Source organism: Platalea leucorodia, assembly GCF_965183815.1.
Source record: "Platalea leucorodia genome assembly, chromosome: 4".
NCBI classification, from domain to species: domain Eukaryota; kingdom Metazoa; phylum Chordata; class Aves; order Pelecaniformes; family Threskiornithidae; genus Platalea; species Platalea leucorodia.
In genome coordinates, this window is record NC_138826.1 from 31242287 (window position 1) to 31264940 (window position 22654).

The 22654-nt window shown below is 36.3% G+C and overlaps 1 protein-coding gene across 4 annotated transcripts in view; it reads right to left on the reverse strand.

The window, feature by feature from the left end:
- Window positions 1–22654, reverse strand: part of PARG (poly(ADP-ribose) glycohydrolase) — a 72667-nt gene that overhangs the window by 18063 nt on the left and 31950 nt on the right. For all 4 annotated transcript variants that reach the window (XM_082310652.1, XM_082310654.1, XM_082310653.1 and 1 more), the window contains 5 exons: window positions 20816–20973; window positions 7995–8074; window positions 5451–5511; window positions 4668–4743; window positions 2159–2306 (listed from right to left, as the gene is read on the reverse strand). In XM_082310652.1, the coding sequence (XP_082166778.1) occupies window positions 2159–2306; window positions 4668–4743; window positions 5451–5511; window positions 7995–8074; window positions 20816–20973 (523 nt within the window). The remainder of the gene's footprint in view (window positions 1–2158; window positions 2307–4667; window positions 4744–5450; window positions 5512–7994; window positions 8075–20815; window positions 20974–22654) is intronic.

Below are 22654 nucleotides of genomic sequence, written 5' to 3' on the forward strand. Positions count from 1 at the left end.
ACATGGAACACAGCTTAATCTGCTCGTAATACTGCCTGAGTATATGTGAACTGAAAGAGGGGAGAGAAAAGAAAAAAAAAAAGAAAAAGAAAAAAACCTGAATGAAAAACACTGACACTTATTCACAGCTCTACCAGAAATGCAACTGTGGGAATCTGCTGCTGCTGACATTTCTGTAGGTAGATGTCTGTGCTGAACAACTTGACTGTTTGCATGACCAGTTCCATATTCATTACAGCAGTGATCTTAACCAGATCCTGTGCAATCACAACAAATTTAATTTTTCTCCAATTTCTCAGACTCTTCTGCAAATTTAAGCTACACAGTTATGCCCATTATGCCGCTGAGTCAAGATGCATCACACAGAATGTAATTTATCAAGAGGATTGTGAGACTTGGCTAAGAACCGAGGTGGAAGAGCTCCAGGAATGAAATGAAAATGATGGACTGGCCATTTCCATTACAGAAGAACACCATATCACAAATACTAATTGCAAAACACTATAAAGTACAACAGCTCAAGAAAACTAAAATTATACTGCCGCAGGGAAAAAACACCCTCACCTTTATTTGTTCATGCCAAATCACTAGTTTTTGCAGGGGAATTGAAGGTCTTTCAAAACATTCACTTAGTGTTTTCCCCCAATCAGTTATTACACAGACCAATAGCTGCACTCTTTTTTTACCGTCTCCGGAGGAGCCTCACCCAGAGGACAGTACTTCAATATGTTAATCTTCTTATAGTATCATATCCAAAATACACAACAGAAATCAGCAATGGCCAAGAATTTTCTGACTCATTTTTTTAAAAGCCAATTTATCAAAAAGTTTTCAGAGAAAAGGCATTAGTTTTGGCAGGGTGGAAAACCAAAATAAAACATTGTCTTAAGATTACCAAGTATAAGAATGAAAACAAAAGATGCTCTGCCCAGTACAATCAATAGCTCAGGACAGAGTAAGATTTGCAAGATCTAAGCTCAAATTTCTACTGTGCATGCATGTGAGAGAAAGCAGTGCTTTGGAAGGACTTTTGCAAGAACTGTTTTCTAATACCTGTACAAATTCCTGACTCTTGAGGCAGCTCAGGTAACTAAAACCAACATTTTTACTACAGCAAACTGAAAAATATAAAATATACATAATCCATTATAATATTTGCCCAGAGGATCTCTCTGATCAAACATTTTTTTCTTTATAGCCAATCTTTAGAGTAAATAAAAAAATATTATAGCATCATTTTATTTTTCAGTTATGAAAAATGGTCACTGTGTTCTTGTATATAGAACTGAGACACACACAGCATGACCTGGGCCTCTCCAGTTCTTAATAGTGACATTTGGTGTTTTGATGCTAACTGTTTTGATTCAATGGATAATAAAACATTCCAAGTTCTATGACAGACGTGGAAACAAAAGGAAAAACATTTTCAGCAAAGCACTGGACAGACAGCCCATCTCCATACACAGCCCCTCAACAACATACTGGAGAAGCATTTAGTTTTTGATGTTGTAATTATGAACCCATAACTAACTTACAAGTAACACAAACACATGTTCTTAACTTACAACATCAAAATCCTTAAGAGACATTTCCTGACTTTCTACCCTTTTTAATGGATGCTGATTTTCTCCTCTTCCACTTCTTCCCCTTTTTGGTAACCAGAAGGCAGTTCTTTTTCTCAAGAGTTTTCAGCCCCACTGATCACATCAAATGTTACAAATTCCAGACAGGAACAAAAAAACCCAAACCACGCTGCTTTAACGTAACAGAAGCATTACCCGCTAATAGCCGGGACCAGCTAATAGCTGGTAATTGTGACTTTTACCTATATTGCCCAACAGTATTCTTTAGCTAGGCCTAAAGACACTGAGTCCTCAAACACATTCATATAGGATTAAAAAAAAAATCTGTCTGCTTGCTGTCACTTTTTTCCTTCTTTTTTTTTTTTGTCTCCTTCACAAAATATCTATTGGAACAGGGGCCCTATGGTCTTAAGAGGTGGGGTGAAGAAGGAAGCTCTTTCTCAAATAAGTATTGAATTTTTTTTTCTTCTGTTTTTTATCCCTACAGCATTTAAACATACTAAACTTCAACTTGAAGTATATTTTCTACATATAAAACCAGAATAAGATGTGAAACATTTTCTGCAAAGACTAACCTGTGATGATAAGACATTCATTGTGATCCAAGACTTCCGTGATGAGCCTCGACACAATCAGTTCTGGGTTGATTAAAAACCGAATCTCTTCTTGTACTAGTCCTGCTCCAGTCACACCACCTCCAACAAAACGGTTTGCAAAATCAACCTAACAAAAATATATTCAGGAGGATTATGAGATAAGCAAACAGCATAAAATCCTTTCATTTACCAAGGTAAATGAAGTCCTGTAGAAATTTCAATAATTCTGTTGAAATCTGCTGCTATCACTTAAAAATACAAGCAGCAGAACAGAGCCTGATTAACAGCATGCCTTTCTCTTTTTTTCCTTTCTACTTCTCAGAAAACTTAAAACAAGTCAGATATTACACAGCAAAATAAAGTTTTGCATCTCAAATGCTCTCAATCCAAGTTTTGTGGGTTTTCTTTGAAGAGCACATATTTAAGAATAAAACTTACTTCAGTAAACGTGAAAGACAAAATCAGCAAATTACAGTATTCTTTCTGCATTTTATGGACATTAAAGAACTATTAAGTTGTCCTTTAATAAGCATTCTGCCCCAGCTGCCCACACTGAAGCATTTTTGGATTAGCATTGCCCCTGTACCAGTTGTTCTGTACCTAAAAGTCTCTCTTATGAATTCTCCTTCAAACGCACTTGAACAAGGCAAGTAATTTGATCATTAAGATTTCTGCTTGAAACAGAGAAGCTCTGGACTTTATTTCTTGCTGCAATAATACATATTTTTCAAATTACATTTTTATATAGACAACAGTTCTAAAAGGATTTGGTTTATTCAATAAAGTGATTACTATTTATGCAAATTCACTGCCCATATAAATTTATAATTTTAAAAAGTCACTGCATCTTTCAAATGCTATTAGCTTCTTACTGATATTTAGATAGCTGATGAGAGCTATCTAAATATCAGCAAGATATTTACAGGAGGGGAACAAAAGTTGCTGCAGTGACACGAACATCTGTGTAGATGACAAATTGATTGAGGAGTCAGAGTCGAGTCCAAATCACACAGAGCGCCAGCCGCTACAACAGCACGCGTTCCTGAAGTCTGTTCTGGAAATACCAACACACTTTAGTTGTTTAAGATTTGCTGAACTTGACTATGATAAAAAAATGTAACATGAAAACTACCCAAATGTTCAGTGCGTCAGGGCCCCAAATGCACTTTAACTGTGCTGAGTAGCCTCACCCTGGGCCCCCATCCTTGCCTCCGGCACATGGTCCCCATACAAACACACACCCTTGTCCTGGACCTCACCTGAGACACATCGTGTATGGGCCCATGCCCAGCCCTGTCCCCTGCTGATGCCCACTTGCTGACCAGACATCTAGGGCTGATCTTGGTGACCTGACTCATCACCTTGCCTTTGTCTGATGACCGCCAGCCTGTCAGCAGAAACTACTGTTGTCACCATCCCTGCTCTGCTTGTCCCGGCCAGCAACCCTGCCCACTGAGGCTGGGGTCACTGCAGACTCCTGCATTGTCGTCTTGCCTTGGTCATCCTGCTCCCTCCTGGAATAAGCACTCTTCGTCTGAGCAGTGGCATTTTGTTTGATAAAACTTTCAATAGCCAGGAGGAAAAATATCACATCCTAGGCAACGCTCTCTTTTACAGGGTGCAACAGAAACAGTACGTGAAAAGGCATAATTCAACCTCTCACCTCTGAGGTTATAGGATAGTTGAATAAAGAGACAGCAGAAAAATGGTTATTATTGAGCAGTTGCTGAGTTCTTAGTAATTTCAAGACACATTTGAGTGCTCAAGTTTCATAAAGTCATGAGACATTTTAAAGTTTGAACAAAAAGCATTGCAGAAAAAAGTCCTCCTATTCTCCCTCCTCCTCTTCCTTTGCAGCACTTGTTCCCAGCTAAAGAAGTTGTAAATTTTTTTTGGTAAATGAACTCTAGAGGGTAGACTTTTTTTTTTTTTCTTTTTTTTTTTTTTTTTTAAAGAAAGACAAAACCCAAACAACTAATTTGAAAACTCAAATGTGTTTCTTGCTATAGATATGGACAGGACATCCTCCTTATGAATTTCTTCTGCTGACTGGCTCCCAGACCGGAACAGTGGTGCTGGCAGCAACAAGAAAGTCTCCTGAACCACTGACCTGGTCACTGTCTGGGGCACAAGAATAATTTTTTCAAAATAAACTGAAACCCTTGACAACTCATCAAGATCACAGCCTGAAACTTTTATCCTGTCAATCTTTGATCCTGGTTTGAACCAAAAGACCTGAAGCTGTCCAAGGCTTGTGATTTTCTGTCAGCTCTCTCTGTACCAGGTACGTGTGCAAACCTACTTGAGCTGGGGAACACTGACAGTACTAAGACTGCCCATGGAATTAATTTTGATGTTTCTTTTGCACTGCATAACATCTTGTCATTTAAGTCAACTGATGATAAATAACAACTTCGTTAAGCTGGCAGACCATAAAAGTATGACAAAAATATGACATAAAGCCACCTTTACTGTTACATGCGCTTACCTGTAGCATACCTTGTCCACTGCTTTCGATGGTGCCTTCATAGGTGACATGCAATCTAGACAGTTTTTTCTGAGACCTATCATTGAGGAAAAATATTGTACAGAAAGGATGATTATAGAATCTCCACACAAAGACATCCATTTTAAAAGGAAGCTCATTCAACCCAAACTTCTCACACACCTTAACACAAGGTGGTTTAAAAAAACAAAACAAAACAAAAACAAACAAACAAACAAACAAAAACAAAACCCTGATGGATTCAAGAAAATGCCTTTGCCTTTCAGAAACAATTTGTAGAGGTTCAATGTAGTCAATTGTTCAGTTTCTCCACCTCTTTCACCATAAAGCCCCAAACCCGAAATTGAAGTTCTATGCTTTTCACACAAGTTTGTCCCACATTAACTCGCTAATCAGCAAGAAAGCTGCAACACTTGTGTTTTCATGCTGGTTATCACCCTATTTCATTATATTTCCTGTCATTTCTGAAATCAAGTCATCTCTCTCTTTTTTCCCCACTCAATCAACAGCACTGAAGATGTGCTACTGTTTTAAAAATTCAGTTAAGACTTGTTGGCTTCACAGGTGAACAAACATACTGGAAAACTCAGGGCACTCAAACTACTCGTGGCAGTTCACCCACTTCACTCTGTACTTCTCTCCATAACAATCTATACCAAACATTGTTTTCTGTAGTAGTTCCAGGCCTGAATCAATTCCATATGAATAGGATGCAGTTATCACTGGCGTAAGAAATTTCTTACATTAATAGGATGTTTGACTTACCTTTCCCAGTCTGGAAACTCCTGGAGACACTGCCTTGTAAACGTCACCAATCCCGTAGGTTCTACAGGCAAACCAACCCCAGAGGAAAATGCATTAACTGCTGGAGCTTTAGTCCTTAGATTATTTTAAATGGTAAGCTTTTAAAATTACAGCAAACATGATTCTTGGCAGAAACACAAGAGCTTAACTTTCCTCAAGAGCAGCTTTGAATCTTCCCCTAACAGCCCATGCTCAAACTGAAAACAAGTAACATGACCAAAATACTCACTTCTCTTCTCCCTTTGGAGTTCGAGTATTTTTCTTTTTCCAGATCAAGGAAAAACTATTTCTTAAGTGATTTTCACTTAAACTGTAAACACTACTAGAAAGACTCAATAGTTGAGGTTAAAGTAAAATGTGCTGCCGCTTAGAAAAAAGAAATTGTGAACCTTTAGAAGTGACTACCATTCAGTGCCAACAGGCAATGCACAGAGTACTCAACCTATGGATGGATGAAGCAGCAGCTCGTATTTCCGAGAAAGTCCTACTATGTCAATAAAGATGCAGTATTAGTGGATTCCAAATCAAGCTATTTTCAGCCCTGCCAGGATGCCTAGTGAAATTCACTGTATTTCAACTGAGAAAAGACTCCTGCCCTCAAGAGAAAAAGAGGAGCCATTGCTCATTGAAGGAAGGATGCATTATTATCTTCTCTCCTTATTTTACTCAAAAAAGTTCAGTTTTGCAACAGAAAGAAAATATCAACCTTTTATTAGGTGATGTCATCCTAATAAAAACTTCATTTGAGACCCAGTTCTTTGCTCCAGTAAGTCTACTGCACTGGCTTATGAAAAACATTCAAAGCAGTATGTAAAGCACAAATATATCCTTCCAAAAGCCTTAAATAATCCTACGTTTTTCTTCAAAATTATAGGGATTTAGGGGGAAAAAAACAGTTGCTTGCTCTTAAAAAAAAAGTACACAGCTTTCAGTAATCAAGTGCTTTTCTACAAGGGAACTCTGGTATCAGTGGCAATATTTTACACATGAAGCATTCACCTTTTGAGCACAAAGTCTTCAGCTGATAGAATCTCCACTGTGTTCTTTTACAAGGAATTCAATTACCATTTACAATAAAAAGAGGTGCAAAATTATTACAGTAATTTATAGAGTTAAGTTACTTCAGTCTTACTAATTGCTTGGACAAAAAAGAACAAGAAATAGGGTCTTTTAAAGGTATGATAGGAATTTTTAATTCAAGAATAGAGCATTCAAGATTCTCATTAAATATTATTTAAAGTTATAACATTAAGAAATCTAATATGGTAGTTTCATAAATCATGTTCCCAACAGATCTCATATGAACAGGGGGTCAGGGACAGCTGCATAAATTTAGGATTTCATTTGCATGAAAACATTATTACTCAAGTATAAAAAAAGCAGCTAGTGCACTATATCCCTTCTCAGTCCCACACATAGATCACAATTTACTTTTTACCTCAGAGATTTAGTTCTAGTGACGTTGCTGAAAGTTTGATAGCTGAAACAGGATGTAGCTACATTTAATTTGTGGTGAATTAAAATGATGAACTGAAGATGGACTGAACCAAGTAAAGGGATTTTTATATTTAATAGCTTAAAGCTGTCTTTCTTTTAAAACAAACACTTCTGAGAAAATATGAAGCTAATAGTGAAATACTGACATGTAAAGAAAAAGTTCTTTAAAAAAATACTATAATAAGGATATTACTGCAGATGTGACGTATGCTACTGCAGTAAAATCTCTTTCTCCCCCAAAATACAATATATAAGCTCTGATACAGTTCTCACAAAATAAATCTATTTTTGAAAGCTTATGCAGGTGTTCAAATTCACGGTAACAACAGAAGATCTGACTATGCACACTAAGGAAAATATTGCGCTAACTTCTAAAAGAGTTGGGGATATCTCATGTCTTGCTATCACTTGTTTTATTTGAACTTCACAACAGCTTTGCTGTGGGAGAACAGAAGGGAAAAAACCTGAAATATCAACACAAGTAGGGGAAAATCCCTCAGAACTACAAATATTATAGTCAAAGGACTAAATGTGCATACTGCAGGAAATCTGAAGCTTGATTCAGAATCTTTAAGCTTGTGATTTTAATGACTACATATGGTGCTAAGTTCCCTCTACATTCTCACTGATGCAGTGCAGCAGTAGTTGCATATATTACAAACATTATACATATGTATATTTATATATACACATATAGACATTTATATACACACAATTTTAATATATATATATATAAGGGGTGTGAAAATGTATCTCTCTGTATTTTACACATCCCCTCATATATATGTTTTCAGAAAAAAGAAAACAGAATAAGCTCTGTGTAAAAAATTTAATGGCATGCATCATCTATATGAGAAGAAGTGACATGATTATGAAAATCAGTGTGCGTGGCAAGCTGGCTTTTGGTACACACTTCCATCATAATGCGGCATAGCCATTTCTAAATTTCATGGGATTAAATTTTGTATGTATCTGCTTTGTAGCTCAAAAAAAGAATAAAGGATATACTTTTTTCTGTGACTCTCCTAAAATAGCAGAAAAGGGTCTTAAGTTTCTCAGGCTTCCTTGGTGACCGTCCTTCAAACAATCTGAAAAACAAGAAATAAAAGCAATTAATTAGATTTCAGGGAGATAGTGCATAGTAATTAGGCTACTTACTAATTGTTATTTGATTTTTTTAACTATTATGCACATATTTCAGTTAGCCTTGCATTTATATACTCCACCATAGAAAGAACTCTCTAGACAGCCCCTCTGTAACATGGGTCTTTAGGAGTAACAAGTTCGTTCGCTTGCTAAGTTTCTGATGAAGATGCTAAGTGAATGCCTATCTCACTCATACTGATTTTGGAATATCAAAAAACATAATTTCAGTATGAACACCCAGGAAAGCTGCTAGTTTTATTTGCAACAGACTGGTTTGGATGCAAATAAGTGACTGAGGGGTGAAAACGTGTATGTTGAGTACTCCAAGATCCAAATGTCTTACCCTACTTTCACCTCAGTGAGTTGCAGAGAAGAATTAATGCAACCGTATTGCTTTCAAGAGCTGCACTGCCCCAGCAGCGTTTCTAAAGAACAGAACCTACCCCCAACAGAAACAGCTTCAGCCACTGGGCTACTACTGGCATTCTAACATTCATTTGTAAAAACCTAAGCATTAAAAAGAAGCATCCTATTTTTAGCCATTAAGTGAATGTATTCTTTTAAGGTTAGCTGAAATACTTTTACTGCATCATCTATCTTCCAGCAACTCGAACACGCATTACTTAATTTCACTTCCAACAAAGTGACAAGGCATTGTTATTGGCAACACATAATGGAATTTATCTGGAAGGAAGAACAGCGGCGACTTCAGAAATAATATCCTTTGAGTAGGAAGTTCACTAAAAGACGTCTGATACAGTGAAAGCCCCGAGGATGTAAGATTCCCCCGCAATAAACAGTCTAAGTAAAGGAATGACACAACATTATTCATTTGTTTCCATGTACTGGAATGACAACCTGCCTTTAAAACCAGAAAGCTGTCATGTGAATTTAGCTTTTACTAGTGAACTAGATTTTTTCAGTATTTAAAAATTCTTATGAAGTATACATGCTGAAGAGATCAATTACATCCAAAATCTATATTAAGTCACAAAAGCTAATTTTAGAATGGTTAAAAAGGTTTCATAAACACTTTTTTATTCTTTAAATAATCAAGCAGGACTTTAAGAAGGCAAACTCCAGACTTATACAGTCTATTTTAAAATGGGCCAATATGCAAGTTCTATCAAGGGGTTGTGCTTGCACAACTAATAAGGGGTTCGTCAAAGAAAGAGTTGGGGGTGGAGGGGTGTGTGTGTTTGTGCAGGTCTTGCCTAAATGCATAAATTATCTCTGACTTTTCATCTGGAAGTTTCATTTGGTATGAATCCTTTAACCTGGTTAATTTATCCATTAGCCCAATCATGCCTTTACTAGTTTTTTTTGCCTTTTTACATCAAATTGAAATCTTGCTTATGTTGCAAACTCTCAGGAGAGAGTTCTTCACGTCACAAAGGTGATACATGGTTCAGCATTACTAGCAGACTGGGCAGGAGAAGTCCAGAACTGGAAAAAACTATGCCCGAAATAAGTCAGATCAAGCTAAAAGGCAATGGCAAGGCAGATGAATTTGGTTTCATCCATTACAATTACTCACCAAAATGCAGTCACTCTGTCAACCAGGGAATTTCAACCAAATATTTTTTTTAAATCTGAAGTGTTCAGCATTGGCCTGCCTTTTCTCTTGTTAAAAGCTGCGATAACTACCTCTCTTCTTTCTCCTCTTGGGTCAAAGCTAGAAGCTGATTTGCTTCTGAAAAAATCTCATTTACAGCAGATAAATATTCCCAAAACACCATCTATAATGAGAATAATAATGAGAAGAGGTATCTGTATTTCTGTTGTAGCCCTATATGGCTGGGTAAAAACCACAGGGCAGCACAAAAGAATTTGAAAAGCTCTGGGTTCTGGCACAGGCATCCCTTGCTGTAGAGGGATACTCCATACAGTGGGGATAGAACAACACAGGGATGTTCAAAATTATCTGTATTTTGACCTAGTAGCTATATGCATCCAGTAACTACATGCATCAGATCTTTTATAGCAGTTAACCCAAGAGCTCTCATCACCCTTCTCCTCACAGCATTTGCTTTTCTTCACTATGACATAACATAAATTGTACTTTCTCTTGAAAATCCACTATTAAATACAGAAAAATAATTTTTGAAAAATTATTTATTTATTAAAAACAAGAGCAGGCAACACCAGTCCTGCGCACACATTTTAGGACTGAATCCACCACAAATGATGTTTGTCCAAAACAGAATGCACTCATAAAAGGACAGCCGTTTATGGCAGGTTGAAGATACCATGTCTTAGATTAATATGCTTAGATTTACTTCATATTTTCTGTGTCTAGAATTTACTTTATTAGCGAGCTAGTGGCAAACTGAAGACGGCTATCTGTAAACATGCTTTTTATTACATATATATGTTTGCAAAATACAAAACACTAGTATATTGCTCACATATTTTCATGTAACCAGACCACAAGGAACCTTTGTCTTCAGCTGTTTCAAGTAAAAGTGCTTTACAACATTAGGAATTTGTTTTAAAGGGCAATCAGATCAGCGGAAAAATCCCCACAGATTTTAATGGGCTATAAATTAGCCTAAAACCCACATAGTATCTAATTATTTAAAGTTATTGATATTCATTCAGTTGAATTTGACTGCTTCGTATGGTCTTTTAAATTTCCACAGAAATCGTATCACAATGACATCAATGATTCAGAAGACTTCCAGCAAGCTATACTAAAGTCAGAAGAAGAAAGAAAAGCACAAGAGAAAACCCAAACACCCTCCCCCCACCATACACACAGGCAACCAAGCTTGCTTAAACACAGCACAAAGTAACCACTCATCTTTGTGAATGCAACAGTAAAAGCAAGTGATATTTACAACAACCAAAAATGGCCCAGTCCTGCCCCATTAATTTAAGTGAGGATAAAACATGGCAGTTATGAACGTTTTAACCTCAAACCTTACTTCTGAAATGATCAATTAGGCAACATTATGACGAGTTTTATTTCTGAAGCAAATATCTCTATTTTGAAGAGCAAAACTAGATGAGGCCATCAATAAGATAATAAATAAAATTCTTATTCAAGCTCCGAGACACAGATCCTACTAAAAAAAACACCCAAAACGTAAGTGGCAACCACATAATCAATTTCCTGACAGAAGAACCCAAGGCCAAAACCCATTAATTCCAATTAAAGAACTCATCCAAGTGAAGTGCACTGTAAATCAAATGCAAAGCACTGCAAGCCCACTTTCAGTTGAAGTAATTGAAATATTACTGGCAACTGCATATGTAAGCTGTTTTGCTTTGTACAAGATGTTCCCACTGCCATGCAGCTAACTTCAATTTAGCAGATACAGGAGCAAAGAAAGCTTTCAGGGCTGATCACCAAACACAGCTGCAAATTTATCTCTGGCTTTCCGGCTTCCAAGCCAGGGTAGCGGCAATGTTAATCAAATAAAAGGCCTCTACAGAGATACACTTAAGTATTTGAGGAATCAAGGTCAGAGATTTAAAAACATAAGAAAGTAGATGTGTGAACAATGTCATAAACACAAAGTAGATTGTTAAAGTCATTGTGGCTAACTGAAAACTCTTTCCTAGCAAATATTCAGACGCTTAATTCAATTGTTCTGAAAAGAAATCCTATATAAAAGAAATAAAATATTAAAAATAATAAGAACTGATATATTGGGAAAATAAAAAAAAAATAAAAATTACTCAACAACTGTCAGTAAACATACAGTAACGTTACAAGGCAATAGTTTATATTATTTCAATAATTATTACAAAAACATGTGCATATGTTTTGCATTAGCTTTTTCCTAAAATTTTAGGGTGGGAAAAAAGCATTTTAAAAGTGTAATCAATGTTCTGGTTTTTGCAGTCTCATTGACTGCAAACTCAAAATTGTCTTATTTTCAACCAACATTTCCACCTTAGAAAGCTGGAGCCAAAAGCTCTAAAGAACCTGCTCCTAAGTCCTTCGAGTGCTGAGACAAGCAGCAAATCTGCAAGCTACTTCAAAGGGTGCATTTCCAATGATGCAACATCAACATGACTTAATAACATTAAGAGCTACACAAAAGTAACCTTGGCATGCAAATAGTTTACTGGGGAAAAGTTGAACCAGCTTAAGTAAACAGTTCCGAAATACATTGTTTCTGATTACGGTATAATTAAAATACAGTAGTTTACTTGTGAAATTTAATTTCCAAGGAGCTAAATTGATCCCTTGATGTTACTTGAAGAACTGGCTCCAGCAATTTTTACAAGCAGAAGGAACCATTACGATCATGTGGTTTAACCTCCCAGTTAAATAATTTCATATTGGTATTTCCATCCCCAGCTTGTATCTTCCCATCCCCAGGCTGGGCTTCCTTTGAATGTTTCTTTTCAAAGAGTATAACCATGTCTTTACATTGAAATCAGAACCTATCATAAGACTCAGAAAGCTGTCCATGCTGTAACAATATACAAAAATTTGCAATATGGAATTGTACTTCAAAGAATACTTCCATTCATAAATTCATGACATTTCATGTGTGCTGTTTGCAAAAGTGTGGATACACAATTTTATACTTATGGTCCCCACAGTTAACTACATGTGTGTTTTCTTAACTACCACAGGCACTTAGAAGTGCCTTCTCTACTACTATAGTTGAAGACACACTTGTATTGTTTCTTGTATTTTAGTGTGATCTCACTAAAGGTAACATAGCATCTAAGCAAGTGCAAGACATTTTACTAAAACCTCATTTTTCTCCTACAAATAAAAGTGGAAGGATTTACAAGGAAGTAGTATGGATAGATGAATTTCACCCAGTAAAGGGACTGAGCAGGGGATGCGATGGAAAGTTAAGGCAGAAATTAAAATAATGAATAGACGTTACCTTCAATCTCAAGAACAGAGCTAATCCCTAAGCAGAGCTTTAGTCTAACGTATAGAATGACAAAACACCTGGAAAAGAGAATAAAATAAGCACCTTGCTTTTAGTATCTTGGTGCATTTCAAAGCCTAAGCTTATCTGATGTATACATGTAGGGGTGGAAATACCATGCTTACGTATGTTACTGTCAAACTTGTATTACTCTCCGTATGATTGAGGGCTATTTTCATTAAAAGGCTGAGCATTCTCAATTGCTAGCAATCTCAATGGCAACTACCAAAATTTCATACTGATACACGAAGCCCTAAAGGAAAAATTAATATAGTGTTGAATGGCACAATAAACTCATCATTTAGGATTACATCAGTTGCACCGGGGAGCACACAAGAAGCATCTCTTCCATCGTTCCCCTGCAATTCCCCTCTGCCCCCCCCACCCCCCCCAAAAAGTGGAGTTCCATGAACAGAAGAGAAAAATAAAACTCTCCTTTTTTCAAAAAGAGTATCATATTTGTAATGAAGGTTGGTTTTTGGTTTTTTTTTAAGCTTTGATTTGCAATGCTAAGCACGGTTGATCAAAACACTCTGTTTGAGTAAGGGTTCTGTCACAATATTATTTGACATTTTTATTCCATTGTGCTCAAGGTAACCTTAGTCACACACATATTAAGGACTAGCTATAGATATTAGTGCATCTAATGTCTAGGAAATCTGTATGCATTAATGTGCACAGAGAGAGAGAACTCCATCATGTAAGAGTTGGACTGTGTATATAATTATGTGTGCTTATCACATGATTGCACAGGATAGAGAACAATCTCTTTCACTCTCTAATATATGAAAACAATTCAGCCTATCATATAGGAATAACTGGAATTACATTAATTACCTGTATCCTTTACCTGAAGTATTTTCTGAGAAAGCTGTTTCAATTGATTATGTATTGGGTGGAGTTCCCCTCCATACAGAAATATTTATCTACCTTTTAAACCAGACTGCTACATCACTAAAGCTTCACTTCAATGAAAAAGATGGAAGATAGTTCCAGTCAGTCACTGGTCAAGGACTTTTCATGAAGAATGGAGCTGCAACAAGTGTTTCATTGCTACCATTTACACTCCCTTTATCAAGAGAAATGAATTACACAGTGTTTCATTCCTCCTTACATACCTGTAAATTTGTGAATACCAATACCCCAGACCCACTTCTGGTCTTCAAAGCACCCCAGGGGGCGTGCAAGACAATCCACTAGGATGCAGGAAGAAAATGTTTTTGTACCATTCATAAAATTAAAAAAAAAAAAAAAAAAAATAGTGTTTATTTCATCTTTTTCTCATCCTTTTAAAATTTCTTTTCTTGTGCATGTTGTAGAATATAATATATTGGTACAGTAGCACATGTATGTAATTTATAAGTAAATAAATATGCATATATTGGGGGTGCACGCTCAAAAATTTTTTATGGATAGGTATGTGCTATCAAAAAAAAGTTTGGAGACCTCTGGCCTAGACAGCTTTAAATACTTAAACATCAATTACACAATGTAAGATAAGGAAACCTTAGCAAATTTAAAATGGGAAATTCTTATATCCAATAGAAAATATAAACCCTTACTAGAAAGTCCTGCAGCCATTGAAAATATTTTAAGTGAGAACTAAAAGTAAGGCTACTCAGAATATCAAAACTTTAATTCATGAAATTTGGACTTTATATAAATCAAATGCAGAACAATCCAGATGAGAAATTCCTCCCAGAAAGGTGAACAGCAGACAAATGAATCGGCTCTCTGACAGCACAAAAGGAAATGCCACTGTCCAGATTGTGCACTTCCCAACAGGAAAATGAAGCACAACCGTACACAAGCCAGGTACAGCAACCTCAGTTCTGCTTTTCGGGTGCCTAGTGTATGTCTCTTCCACTTAATAACATGAATTCCATCCTTCCATATTAAAACCACTTTCCTTTTCTCTGTTTATACAGGAAGTAATTCAGAGTTTCTGAATTCCCTTGGCATCAAGTAGGAGAAAAACAATACACTCAATAATTCAACCTCATAGGCAATTTCTTATTTACTGTCATGTGTCATAGGTACAAGCTGTCTTCATCTCAAAGTTATTTAAGAACATGTACTATTCAATACCCTTATGTTTAATTAGAACTTCATCTTTAGAATAAATAGTGACTTTTAAGAATTGTATAAACAAAAAGTTGGGCAATATAATTTTATTGGTAATCTAGATGCAAAAACTATCTTTCCGTCTCAGACACTCACATATACTCATAGCTCCGTTCCCTGTGCTTTTCATTTTGGACTTTTGCTTACTGCGGCAAGTAACTTGGAGCATTATAAACCTGTTTTAAGAAAACATTTTGGTGATTTAGGAGTCTTAAAATACATCAGACTGATACTTGACTTTGATGAAATGATAAGGTGCTAACTCCAAGTACTCAACACCAAAGAACAGCAGGGTAAAATGTTTTACCCTGAGGATCTAAAGCAAAAGACATCCCACAGCATGGTACAACTAAGTTCTGGACTAAATTACTATATTTACTAAGCTAACAAAAAAAAAAAAAATTCAGATTGAGTACTGTTTTAATCACTACAGCAAAGTACGCCAGACTTGTTAAGAATAGTGTCCTTTTAAATTTGGCTATTTAAAGAGTATTTCATCATTTACCACACACAAACGTTGATGTTAAATTTTTCAGAAAATGATACTCTTTTTAAAGTATTCCATCAAGGGCTAATTAGAACATATGCCTAAGGTAGGCATAATGGAATCCATTTTGTAGGATCAGTGTCTAAATTCAGAAAACCTAGAACCACTTTTCGTAGGAGCAATGCGTCTCTCAGTCCAAACCAAGTTCTCTCAAAGTCGCTAGATAATTTATTCCCCAGAGAATACTCATTAGTGTTGCAAAATTGATGTTGTTTATGAAGAGACAATTGCATTACTGGTAAATTAGATTTCAATTCTCCTGCATAAACGTACTATACAGTTTGCCCATTTCCTTTCATATATTATACATTCCATGAAAGACATATATATCTTAACTAGTGGGTTTTTCCCCCTCATTTCCAATCACTTGAAATTACTTTAAAGGTTTGTTTGATAAAAGATGAAGAAATTCAGTCCTAGTGGAATACTGGCAGTTTCGGACCAGCACATCCACTAATGTATGTGCCAAAAGATCCAGCAGGCTTATGTCATCAGACTACTACCTTCAGTTTTGAATTCAACCTCAATTGCTTTGATGGGAGCTACTACAGATGCATAGTATCTCCAGTTTAACTACAGTAGTTTTTTGAAAAAGGAAAACAGAGGAGTTATTGTAACTCGACACAACAGCTAATAACAGATCCATAGCAGATCCATAGCAGGTCAAAGACAGCAAAAGCAAAGTGGGTCTTTGACAAGCCTGTCTCCCTTTCAGTCATAGAGAACACTGACTCGAGGTTGCCGAAGTTTTTTTCCCCTTATACTTTGCTTTTACATATACTCAAACTACCTAGTTTCCTAAATTACCAAATTCTACAGTGTTAAGACATAGGTCTGATAACTTGGTCAACAGAGGGGAATAAAAACCTCCACAGCGCGGTCTTGTGTGATAGTGGACAGTATCCATTTCAGCACCTTATAAAAAAGAAATGCAAGAAAGCGTAGTTGAATCTTATCTTTAATATATTTCAAGAGGAATATATTTTTCATGGAAGTGCTATGTTAAACCACAAACTACTCACAAAGAAGATTAATTATGAGCATCACCATAAGAAACTATTTTAAACTGTGCAACCAACATCATAATTGTAGAGATGATCTCAGAAGAGTCAATGCAATTCATGCTCTTCTGTGGAAAATTTAACAGAAATAGGAACAAAATGGCAAATTTAATTATTTCTTTCTTTTGTGATGAGCTATTTTTGCACAAAGCTGACGATCTATTTCCATCTTACGTATTATAAAAGTGTTTTTAAAAAGAAAAATTGAACTGTAAATTTAGTGTGATATTTTGAACAGAAGCAGTATTTTATGCTATTTAGTATGATCTAATGTTTGGCCACTGAATGGATGTCATTCTAGCTACTAGAATTCATAAATATTAAAGCTCTCAAAGTTAAACTATGAATTCCATTTTATTAACTACATTTGAAAAGAATTATGTAATTAATGACTTAAGAATCATAATAGGCCCATCCTTGCCAAGTACAAAAGGGAAGAATTCAATTAAACTACTGAGTATTTCATTATACACAGGTGACTTTCAGTCTGTAGCATGATGAACAATCAAAACAGACAGTCAGTGTCACAACATACTATTAAACTAAGTGCTTCAGTGTCAAAAGAGGAATGCTTGCTTTTTTTCTCCTCTCATCTGGCAAGACCAACAGGCAGGAGAGGAGAGGTAAAGCATGGCTGACTTATGTTAATACTAACACATACAATGGTCTTCGTTCCAATCAGTTGCAGTTATTAGTGCACACACCAGCATTCCAACAACTTGCCATCATCACTGTAGTAACAGTGCCAAGCACTGGTGCACCAGAAAATGCTGAAGAGAGGGAGAAGGGGAAAAAAAAAAAAAAAAAAAAAGGGGGGGGTGGGGGGGGGAGCTAAAGAAAAAGTAAATTCTCAATATCTTGCACTGACTGTCTGTTGTTCTGTCAAACAGATTTGTACCTTGGGGGGAGTAGGGGTCTAAGTCACAATATGCTAGTTAATACCACATAAAAACCTAAAGCAGGGAGAAGACTGGGAGGGAAGAGGGGACACATTTAAATGTAGAAACAGTAACTATTTCGTACTGTATACAAAAGGTACTAATGTTTAAGTCTGCATAAAGTGAACTGATTAATTACTGCTGTGTAAAACTGAAAACACAGAAAGAAACAGCTTATGCAATTGTGTTTCTAACTTAAGGCACAAATTTTATTTTTTCAGTCTCAAAGAGTTGAGGGGAGGGGTGGAAGCCTTTTGTATGAACATAGCAAGGGCATGCATAGTGGAATCGAGGAACACCCCGTTTGCTAAAGAAAAAATCCCTCAAGTGCTAGCATCCGCTCAGTAATTTTGCTTCGTTAGGGAACCATGGCAGATTATTTTTTGTACCCAAAGAACAAAGTTATTCATTCTCAGTCATGCAGCAGATGAATTACACTGAGGAAGAACAAAGTCTGGAAAAAGCTGCAGACCATAATACTGTGGGGAGAAAGGGTTGCTGTGTGGAACAATCTGTTATGCCCATAACGTAAGCAGACAGAGCAGAGCAGCAGCCTCCGAAGCCTTTACATCAAAACACTGTTATAAAGATGGGAAAAAAAAAAAAAGTCACAAACATTTTAACTTCAGTCATTGCCTACTGCCTTTTGAGTACATCCAGCTTCACGAAAGGCTTTTTTGTAAAAGCTGAACATACATACTGCAATGGACCAAACCTTGTCGTTTTTACAAGCCTGAAACAATAGCTGAAAACACGACATTTTATTCTCTGTCCTTGCTACTGAAGAACTAACTTTTCAGGGCAAGAAAATACAGGGTTGACAGGAAGAAAAAGAAATAGGATACTATCCATCCTCCTTCTCCCCCCTCATTTTAGATTTCAACCAAGTCAGGTTATATACAGTAGCATGACAGAAAACCGTAAATTCTTGTAGTCCTCTCTCCACCACTCACTCTCTTCAATCTCCTTTTGCTTTTATCCTGCCAGTCCCCCTCTCACTGACACATTCCCTCTTATTTTATCCACTGCCTGTCACACTTCATATTCTACTTCACTAATCTGCTCATCATCAAATGCAAAATACACGGGGCGGGGTGCGGGCGGAATTTTGGTCCAACAAATGGTTAAGTAAAAAAAGGACTGAAAAAGGAAACTGTAATTATATAAAAATTGCATAAATTGGCAAACACTGAGAAAGAGCCACTTTTAATCCTCAAGAACCAGAGGACATCAGCTTCCCTTCTTTTCTCCAGTTTGGCAACAATATTCTTGCACTTACACGAATAAAAATGGCTTTCTACCCTGCGTGACTAAAAGCTGAGCATCACCTCATCCGTAATGCAAGAGGAAGGCCTGAAAGTTGTCTGCTGTATTACCCCTTTTAAATAACATTGTTGGAACTTACTATGAGTTGGCACCAGGAAGCCAAGTCAGAAAACAAAGTTAGGACTGACTGGAATAGGGCAGAAAATCCTGAACAGTTAATACTTTATACTGGTCATTCTTTAAGTCTATGGCAGGAAACTATTTACCTAATAATTTGCCAAGGCTTTTTTATTTAAAAGTAGTTCAAAATATTATGCCCTGAGTTAACCACTAGTATTACACTGTACCACCGTGACTTTATATTGCTGTGCAATGTTCATAGAAGATAATATGAATTTACTCCAGTGATTCAACAGCATTTTATTCTGTAATTGGTAAGAAATTAACTGCTTGATTTATAACATGCTTAAGTTACAACAAAACCTGGTACCTTAATGTTCTTTAAAAAAACATAAAATTCAGCTAGTCATGTGTAGCTGGTGCAGTCAAACAGAACTGTTTCCAGAACTTCACTGTCTTCTTTCACTGCTCTGAACATAAATCTTTTTTAATGCATGGATGGCACTTTTCACTTATTTGTTCTTAGGAACTAATGGAAAAATATGCTGAACTGTATGGCACATTAATGCCCACCCACACTTCTCTTATGTGACCTACTGCATTGTTGGAAAAAACACCAAGACAGTGACCCTGGTCACAGTATAGAGAAACCTGTGCTAGCCCTTAAAGACAGCAAGCACCGAAACCTTTATTAGCACATCAGCATGCCTGACAATTTATTCTGGGAAGTTCTAGTCTAATATAGCTCTTATGCCACACGTACTCAAGTGTACTGGATCACAGGTAACAGTATTTTTATATTTCGTCTCAGTTTTCAGAGCATATACACTACATATGTTAACTGTGAAGAATAAGAAAAACTCTAGATCAATAATCTATCCAAGCTCCAGCCTAATAAACTTCAGGTTGATCTACACAGACGTGAATGGAAGTGCCCAGAAGACAACAAACTCTCATTTCTAATCTACAAACCCAGGCGAACCGTAATATTCTGCAGCAGGAAACGTCTCCATCCTCTTCCCCCATTTAAAACTGAAATAAGCATATTGAAAAAATAAAATATATGAAGAAAAATTTCTAATAAAATCTGTCTGTAAGCTAATGTTGAGGAAAAAAGACTAAGTGTTTGTTTAGAAATCAGAGTATCTTTAATTCTTATTGCAATCTTGAAACCTTTTTAGGCTAACTTGTAGCAAAAAGAACAGGTTTATTTTAACATGCAGCTCTACAACTGCCTTGAAATGATAGGAGATTGCATGGATGCTGAAGAATCAAGTCCTATTGATCTGACTTAATGTGCAGATCACCACCGCTGACACAAAGGAGACAACAAACATGGCTGGGGAAACACTGACCTTTAATTTAAAAACATATAGAACACTTAAAACACAACTGACATATACCATTCGCAGACGAATGGCTTATGAGGAGGGAGGGAATTGTATCAGCCTAATTATGCCAGAGCAAGAGTGTGTCTGTGTGTGTGCATGCATGAAAAAAAGAAAAGTTTAGAATATTAAGCATATCTTCCTGTACACAAGATCCTTTCTTACATAGTTGCATAGTTTTCTTTTCCCTTAGAGGTAAAAACAGGAAAGACAGAAAGCAAACTACTGAAATTAGTGACAGAAACATGAAAGAAACAAGGAGTTTCTCCCCTAAATGACAACAATAATATTTTCATTGAAGGGTTATCAGCTTCATTTACACCTGAGTGCCATACCTGTTGAAGTTAATGTCTGGATAACTAGAATACTCAGACTTCATCTTCGCATTGCGACGTGGAAAAGTACAGAAGAAAGCATTGGCTAGAAAACTAGCAATCTGTTCCTGTGACATTGTGATGGAGTGATTCATCTTTTGTTTCAGTAGAGGTATTGGCTACCAACAAAAGAAGTGAGGGGGAGGGAGGGGCAGGAGAGAAGGGAGGGAAGGAGAGAGAAAAATAATTAGCTTACGCATTTTAAAAGAAAAAACAGGAGCACAAAATTACATTTGTTAAATTAGAGCAAGAGTAATTTAGGCCATTGGTGAACCCTTTAATCAGCAGCACCATTAAAGTCAAGAACAGTTTATTCAAGACAATTTGGGAAAAGCTTGCTTGACAAACTGCAGATTTCTAAATCAATAATAAAAAGAAAGACCAAGAAAACACAACTTATCAAACAAAACCATGGGGAATGGAGAGGGGGAAAAATAGATGGGATGTTGCAAATCCTGGGCAATCTTAAAAACTGAAGTAAAAACCCACTTTCAATAGCTGTATAGTTAAGAACCCTTAAGGAATGCTTTCAGCTACAATAACCATGCTTTATATTTTACAAAGAAATGTGGAAGTCACGCCACAGATCATCACTCTATGGCTTGCTTTGAATTTTTGTCTATCCTGCTTGAAGAAATAACACTGATAATATTTGCAGGAAGTGCATGATTATCCATTCTTTTAGAATCAGAATGAACAAAAAGCTCAGCTTCACTTTGGTCTTCAGTTTGGAGTTTTATTTGAGACTAGTCAGGGTTTCTTTAATATAAAAAGAAACAAAGGGGCAGAGGAAACCAAAAAAACCTGAAGTGTTATGCATCTTCCATTTTATCAGGCTTTAGCCTCCTGATTTGGAATTTTCGCTCACCACATTCACAGCAATTTTTTTTTTTTTTATTTTTTTTTTAAATTACGTGATAATACTGGGGTGGGGGGTGGGGGAATATAATTCCAACTGCTAAGGAGTCCAGTAACAATTACAATAAACCCACTTGACAGCAGAAAGAGAATACAGTTTTCACCTCTTCTTCCAATATTCTCAGCCATCATCATTAGCCTAGCTCCAGGAGAGCTGAGCAGCTACAGTTTAATCCTTTTAGCTGTGAATACAGAAACTGCTACTAATTTAGACTGTTGAATACACAGCCCTGTTTACTCCACAAAACAAATAAGTTTTCCTTCATTCTTATAACTACTACATTCATGTTCACTGAATCTCATTCTGTCTTTTGGCTATTTAATTAACAAGCTATATTATGATGTCTGAAGTCACACAGCTAGAGGGGGGAAAAAAGCCTGAGAAGCTCTCCCTAGTAAGTTCTACAAGCCTATAAAAATAGGATATTTTGGACAGTATGTTATATTAGAACAAATTTAGCTTTATGTCTAAACAAAAAAAAAAAAAGTCTGAACATTTTTCACAATTTACACTGCCTAGCAGTACATCATCTTTATAAAAGGCATTACTACAGGAACTTGCAAGTCTTATGCTTGACGTTGTGTTCATAAACTTCACAGCATTCTCAAAAACTTCCCCCATCAAGTGACTAGTAAAAAAATTTTTAAGAAATATTCATACTGTTTGAAATTATACAGCTACTGTAGGACCCCTGCAGCATAACAAAGTAGGGGGAGATTTTCCCTGCTCCTGTGCAATAAAATCACTTTAGAAAACTGTAACAAAGGAGCCTACAAATTAGAGTTGTTACCCTGCTGATGTGTTACCTATCATACATCCTCACTTACTTGATCAGTCCTATTCACTTTTATCAGCTTGACTACCTACAGAACCGATTCCCA